Consider the following 7914-nt stretch of genomic DNA (forward strand, 5'->3'; position numbering starts at 1 on the left):
AAGATAGAAGGTTTTTATGAAGAAGAAAAAAAGAAAGAAGACCTTCTTGGACTTAACCATCAATAAATACTGTTTTGCAGCATGTTGTCATTACAACTTTTAATCAGAAAATGTAGGAGATTGCCAATGCTGTCGACAGGTTTGTTAAACAAGGACCAATTTCTGTACAGGTCTGTTGCTAATTCTTCCCTTCTTTATGGGAAGAAGAAAAATACAAGTGACTATGAAAACACTGACCAAGAAAAGTATGGAGATTTGATCCGTGACCTTGTGTCCTGCAAAGACAGTTTTCAGAGACCTGAATCAATGTTTATAGAAGATGATATGCTTTATGGACATGAAAGTAAATATAGGCCTTCACCTCAGGAGGCTGAAACAAACCTTAATGGGAACGGGATTCCTCTACTGAATCCTAGTAAGACCTCTTTGCACCAGCAGACTGTCCCAGGACTGCCCTTGCAAATCAGTTTGGAAAAGAGGAATTTAGCCAGCGTGACATCTGTGCTACAGCAGACCATGCCTCTGGAGCAAGCTTTTTATCTGGAGAGGTGGAAACAGAGAATGATTCTGGAACTTGGAAAAGAGGGGTTTGCAGAATACACTAAAAGTAAGCAACCACATATGGGTAGATTCTAGTGAGAGAAAGCTTCAAATTAGTGCTTTGAATCAAGTTTTCTCTTTTGAAATTTGTATATTTCCGGAGCAAGCATCAGGGACGTAGCCAGGATTTTGGGAGGGGGGTGTCAAGACTAAGTGCCACCATTATTATGGGGCTTGGGTGCGGTGGCGCAGCAGCACACACCATTCATTTTATCTAACGGAAGGGGGGTCCGGACCCCAAGAACCCCCCCCCCCTTGGCTACGTCCCTGCAAGCATGCATTCTAACTGGCTATACTAACAATTACAACTTACTGGTTTACAACTAAATGGAATCTTTATAAAGATGTAAAGCAGTGGTTCCCAAAGTGAGTGATACGTCACCCCCTGGGAGTAATTGGAAAGATCTGGGTGCAGTGGTGGGTAAAGGGGGCAGCAGGGGGGCTTCAATCAAAGTACTGGTGTGCAAGAAAGACAAGGGTACCTGCAGCCTTTAGGTCCATGGTGGGAATGAGGGTTGCATGAAACGTCTTTTCAGGGTCCCTTAAAACCACATTGCAGGCTTCCTGATTATTTTAGTGTGGTAGAGATTCCTGCTCTTTGGCTGCCTGCATAAACTCACTCCCTTAGCTGCATCTATCACTGATGGTGGCGGTGGAAGCTGGGAAACTTGTGAGGCTTGGGCACAGGACAACACTTCTATGGTTCAGAGTGGAACGATTTTGGAACAGAGTGACAGAAGCAAGGAGTTAGAGCATATGGTAGTGGGGGAGAGGCAGTGGCAAAGAGGAGCTTTCAAATTTGAGACCCTGCTTAAGCTTTCTGAGCTTTGCTAGGACTTGGCTGGCAGATTGGGGCTGCTCTGCTACTCCTGTTTTCTTTCATCGGACAGGCTGAGAGAAGAGGTAGGAAAAGAAGCAATGTTTGTGTATGTGGGATAACACTTAAAACTGTGTGGGAAAGACATGTCTCTTGTGATGGAGAGCAGCTCCCGTAGTTTGTCTCGAGTCCATCTGACCTCTGTAAACCCACTATATGCACATTGCTGCACCCCTCTCTGCCCCAACATGCGCACACATGGACCATTTTACTTTCACCTACTGAAATATATAAAAAAAATGTCCTCACCCCGTCTCTTTTCCTTTCCAATCAGCTGAGCAATGTGGAGTTTTCATACGTTAGCAAAGCTGTGGGCATACCTCTGCCCAAATTTAGCATTAGATGCAGTAATGGAAAGTGTTAGAGTGCAGTGGCAGAAGTACATGTTTGGCATTTAAAGATCCTAGGACTATTCACTGGCATTCCCAGCTAAAGGGAAATGGGATAATAGGACTGGGAAAGCCTCTGCCCTGCTACCTGAAAATCAAAAGTTGCTGTTTTGTCTGTAGGGATCAATGGTTTGACATGGTATCAGGCAGCTTCATATGAACCTCAAATTATGATGCACTGTTCATAAGGTGCTTATCCAACTACCATTGCTATGCAGTAATATCCACTACAAACTCTCTCTGATTTGGTTTCTAAATCTGGATTCTGTAGTTGCATTCATAATATCTGTAAAACCATGTTCATGATACGAATGTACAAAGAAAGCAAATATAACTAACATAATGTCAACAATAACAATAACATTCTTTGAAAATAATATTAAATTATTATTAAAAGTTATGTTTCGCTTATACCTTTTAAAATCTGTGTGTTCATTAGTAAAATACTCCATCAAGCTAAACCATCATTCCAAAAATGGATGAGTTTCAGGTGGGGATTCAGAGACTTACCACCAGAAAAGAAGATAAAATTCTGCATAGAGATTTTTTAAAATTAATTGTGGACACAAACATAGGAGACAGTTTACACATTGAGCTGTGTGCATCATAGAATCATAGAGTTGATCATTTATTGAATAATTGATTATATGTTCAACAAATGTTCATTAATATATAAAATGGCCCTTAACTATAAATTGAAATGCCCAAATCTTACTGTATATAATTGGCTTTTCTTGTTTTGTAGATGTCTTTCGACAGGGAAAGTGCTTTCATGCAGCTATGGAAAACTTATTGTTAGGTGATGACATTCCTGTGAAGGAGCAGGGAGAAGACACTGATGTCTCTGGCTTTGTGAAAAGTGTAAAGCATGTGCTACAAGAAGTCACTGGAGTAAGAGCCCTCGAAAGTGCAGTACAGCATGAGACACTTCATTACCAAGGTCTAGTGGACTGTGTGGCAGAATATCGGTAAGAACTATAAAACTTGTCATCATTGAATTAAATGGGAGGTGAGTACATGTTCAACTTTTCCATTGAAAACAATAGGGCTTAAATGTCTTTAATTTCAACTACCTCATGCCCTAAAATGTGTAAGCCAGATACATTTTTACAATATACTCTAAGGCAACATACTGTATATACTCATGTATAAGTCTAGAAATTTAGGTCAAAAAATTGACCCCAAAAACCTGAGTTGACTTATCCATGGGTCAATGTAAGTACTATATCTTAACTCTTAAATAAAAGAAGGAACCATCCCCTGGTGAAAAGCAAAGAGTATAATCTGTCTTGGAAGCACTAGTCCCCTCTAGTCTCTCATCCATCCAACCTTAAGTGTAAGCACAAAGAGTTATGTCTGCTGGAATTTTGTAAGTTCTTTGACAGTGTTTTCTTTGCTTCATCCTTTAGATCATTTGCTATATGCCCCTAAGTTTTACCCCCGACTTATCCACGGGTCATAGCAAAATCCATAATTTCAGTCTCAAAATTTGCCCTCAACTTATACATGAGGTCGAATTATAGTCGAGTATAAACGGTATATCTAGGAATTGTTTCCTACTCATTCTTCTCTAAACCTTGGATTTAAATCACCATTCATTTCGTTTATCAATGAGAAACTGAAGCAGAAACAACAGGTTGCCCAAGATCACTTAATCATTTGAAAACTCTAACACAGCTCATCCTGGTGCCCTCCCGAACCCAGTGGTCTGTAGTTCCCATAGTATCTAGCCAGTATACAGTTCTGCACACAGAGATGGCACGAGACTGGGCAAGGCTGCTCTTAATAGTAAAGTGCTTTGCTTTGATTCAGGGGTTTTAGTTTTTAATTGTTGTTTTTATGCTTTGATATTGTGTTTTTAATATGTTATACTGTTTAATGCTGTCTTAAGGGGGGGAGGGATAAAGTGTTTTTAATTGTTGTATTTTATATTTTACTGTTGTCAACCACCCGGATTGGTTTCCCATAGGGCGGTATACAAATAAATATTATTATTATTATTATTATTATTATTATTATTATTATTATTATTGATTGTGAGTTCTTGCATGGCAAGGGGCTGGACTGGATGGCCCTCGTGGTCTCTTCCAACTCTATGATTCTATGAAAGTAGATGGCCTGATGCTGGCCAGTAAAACAAACAGAGCAAAGTAGCAAAAATAAGACAAACAGGAGCAGAATAATTTGTTTTTCTTCATCCAGCCAATTATCTCCTCCAGGCATTAATTCAGAAGAAATGAAAGACAGAGGAGACAGCTGAAGCTGTTTTTGAACGCATGGAGAAATATATTTGTGTGTCATCAGCATAGATAACACCTTGGCCCATGTCTCTGGATGATCTCTCCCAGCAGTATCATGTAAATGCTGGATAGCACTGGGGTTAGAATTACATCATTTGGTATGCCATATAACAGCTCATTTTTTGAGGAGCAGCTATCCCCAAATACCATAATCTGAAATCTGTCTGAGAGATATGACTAGAAACACTGAAGCAAAGTGACTCTGATTCCCGAATCCCCCAAATGTTCCAGAAGGATATCACGGTTGATGGTACAGAACACCATGAGAGGTCCAAAAGCACTAGCAGGGACGTACTCCTCCGTCAATGCTCAGTTCAAGATCATCCACTAAGTTGACCATAGCAGTTCCAGCTCTGTATCCTGCTTTGAAGCCAGTTTGAAATGGATCTAGATAACTTGTGTCATCCAAGACTGTATGGAATTGGGAGGAAGGGAACTTCCCTCACAATCACCTTGCTCAGAAAAGGGAGATTTTATACTGGTCTATAATTGTCCAGGGGGTCCAAGAAGGATTTTTGTAGAAGTGGTCATATCACTTCTTAATGTTTAATTAATTATCTCTTAATCTTATTCACACAGAGGAACATTATGTGTAATTGACTGGAAGACTTCAGGGAAATCGAAGCCATTTCTCCGGAATACGTTTGACAGTCCACTACAGATTGCAGCATACATAGGAGCCATTAATCACGATACTAATTATAACTTCCAGGTGAGCATGACTGGTTGCTCCTGAGATGCATCTCAGTTCAAATACAGTTTTGCACTTGCATTCTCTCATTCTCCACTTATCCAACTGGAGCTGTAACTGTTAGGTCCTGTGATATTTCAAATGAGTCTGGTTTGGAGTTCTTGCTGTGCTAGAAGCCAGCTAATGTCAGCCTAATTTTGGCATAGCTTAGTCAGAAACTGCATTCCCAGTGGCAAAGCTGAGAAGAACACTTCAAACGAAAGAATATGGCAACTCCAGAAATTATTCTCCTAGTGTCCGTGGCAGCAGTACACACACAATTAGGAATGTCATGCCAATATACCACCTGTAGGGGTGTCAAGTCAGGAGCCAGTCTATCTATTGTAATGCGGAAACACTACTATGACATCACATTACCCAGACAAGATGCAGATTTTCAGACCATTAAGTACTTCAACAGCATCAACCAGGGACGTAGCCAAGGGGGGGGGGGTTCTTGGGGTCCGGACCCCCCCTTCCATTAGAAAAATGAATGGTGCGTGCTGCTGTGCCGCTGCACCCAAGCCCCATTATAATGGTGGCACTTGGTCTGGACCCCTCCCTTCCTAAAATCCTGGCTACATCCCTGCATCAACCACTGGGGTGCAAGAGCCAAGGAGCTGAGCTGCTGTAGGGATCTTTGCACATACTAGTTTGGATCTCAAAGGCCCCATACAGACTGTCAAAATAAAGCTGCTTCGGGTCAGTTTGGAGGTATGCTGTTTAAATGATGCATGCGTTCGAAGAGTCCGGAAACTGCGCCAAAGCTGCACTCCAGTTCTGAAATTTTAAACTTTAAAAATATTTTTTTTAATGAAAATTAATTTTTAAAAATCTTTTAAAGTTTTTTTTTAAAGAAACATCACTCTTACAAAGTTTTCATTTTAACCACATGAAACTATCTACATGTAAATATATTTAGGCTGTGCATGTGATATAATTTCAAGGTATAATTTTAATTTTACTAGTTGTTCACGTCACATCTATTACCATTATGTTCAATGATATACAGGAATTGTGATTTATGAGTAACATTAGTACAAAAACATTACTAAGGATTCTATATAGTGTGGTTTGAGAGGAGGTCAATCATGGGGGGAGTGACACCATATATTACTGCATTGGGTGACGCCAACTTTAGTGATATCACTGATGTGGGAAGAGGATATTGGAGGCTATCATCACAATAATTTTGTTGTGCATCGCCAGTGTAATGGCTCTTTCACAGCACCCATAGAGGTAGGTGTGTGTGTGTGTGTGTGTGTGTGTGTGTGTGTGGCAATGGTAGCAGGAGAAGGCTGCCAGCTCCGTACCACTTGTATCCTAAATGCTTGACTTCAGGGAGGGAGTTATCTTCAGGACACTCTGGGAGAGATGATTTAAACAATTTCAGATTAAGGGGTTGCATAATTCATCCCTTCCAAGGTACCTTGCCTCAAGGATCCTCAGGGTTAGATATTTGGGAAACAGGCGGCACAGTGCCTACAGTTGTCTACACCTGCTACTGCCTTCCTCACCACTTGTGTATCCATGACCTTTTTTTCCTTATCACAGTTGCTTTCACTGGTGTAATTATGCATCTGTCAGTGCCAACATGATTCTGGCTAATGTTATTGGGCACAGTATTGGCATCAGTAATGGTATCAGAGAGATCTCATACAACTGCAGAACTTCTACTTACGGGAAATGACAATGTATCTATAATGACATTTATCTTTATACCAGTCTAAACATTGGGTATAGAGATAAAAACTTAGGAAACCGGAAACAAAAATGATTTTAAAAAATTCTGAATATACTGAGCTTAGCACAGTTATTCCATATGTATTCCACATTTGATGAGTACTTCATCTATAAAGCAATAAGGAACATGAGCTAAAATATGCATCACCTCTGAACAATCTTGTTTGCTTCCCAGGTTGATTGCGGACTCCTTGTCATTGCCTACAAAGATGGCTCTCCTGCACATCCTCATTACATGGACACTGATCTATGCTCTCAGTACTGGAAAAAGTGGCTGTGTCGTTTGGAAGAATATAAAGAGAAAAGGAAAGGCAGTGAAACTGCTTAAAATATGTCATTTAAATTAAAATTCCCAGTTTACAGGTTGAGTACTTCTTTGGCCTTGAAGTTAATCCACCACTGGAATTCCCAGCCTTGTGTTTTCCTCATAAAGTTGATGAGGGGCATTTGGTGGCAGATTATGGATATTTAGGAATATGACTAAGCACACCGTTCCTCTAATCTACCAATTTATCCCTTCTTCTTGTGTGCCCTCAAATGATTTCCAGGTTACAGTGAGCCTGAGGCAAACCTATTACAGGATTTTCTTGGCAATATTTGTTCAGGGGGGTGATTTCCTTTGCCTTTCTCTGAAGCTGAGAGGATGTGATTTGTCACAAATAGGTTTCCATGGTAGAGCAAGCATGGTTTTCCCCTGCCTCTGCCCATTTTGTGGAGCAGGAATCAGCTATTCTATGAAATTAGAAGTCCAGCTGGTGGGAAAGTATCCTTGGGAGCCAGAGCTTGTAAAAGAAAGTCACCAGATTCCCTCCTTGAGGTTAGTCATTCTCTTGTACAAATGCCTTCTCTAGTCCTATATTGTCAATATCTTACAAGTGCATATATCTTAGCATACCATAGGTTTGGGTATATGCAAGATAATATGTAGTCCCACCTTAAAAGATGAATTCCTTTCAAGCGATCTTTCTGTAGCTGTTAAAATAAGAAAATAAAGATACTTCTGATAGGAAGAAAATAAACTCATTTGAAATGTAATGCTGGAGAATAGTTCTGTGAATGCAATGGACTACTAAAAAGACCAATAGATGGGTCCTAGAGCAAATCAGGCCCAAACTCGCCTTAGAAGCCAGATGACGAAATATAGTCGGCCATATCATGAGAAGAAAGGACTCACTTAAAAGGATTAGAATTCTTGGTAAAATTAAGGGCAATAGAAAAACAGGTAGACCACATAAACAGATGGATAGATTCACTCAAGGAAGCTATGGCCATGCA

The 7914-nt window shown here is 40.3% G+C and overlaps 1 protein-coding gene across 1 annotated transcript; it reads left to right on the top strand.

Moving 5' to 3' along the window:
* The first annotated feature begins 21 nt into the window (after window positions 1–21).
* Window positions 22–7621, top strand: LOC149316741 (mitochondrial genome maintenance exonuclease 1-like). The gene is made up of 4 exons (XM_089516144.1): window positions 22–607; window positions 2612–2834; window positions 4746–4878; window positions 6815–7621. Exons 1-4 carry the CDS (start codon window positions 82–84, stop codon window positions 6965–6967), a joined length of 1035 nt encoding a protein of 344 aa, XP_089372270.1. The 5' UTR covers window positions 22–81; the 3' UTR covers window positions 6968–7621.
* Window positions 7622–7914: the final 293 nt, after the last annotated feature.

Source organism: Sceloporus occidentalis, unplaced genomic scaffold (genome assembly GCF_023333645.1).
Source record: "Sceloporus occidentalis isolate IW3139 unplaced genomic scaffold, rSceOcc1.0.p SCAF_3, whole genome shotgun sequence".
In the NCBI taxonomy this organism is placed as follows: Eukaryota; Metazoa; Chordata; class Lepidosauria; order Squamata; family Phrynosomatidae; genus Sceloporus; species Sceloporus occidentalis.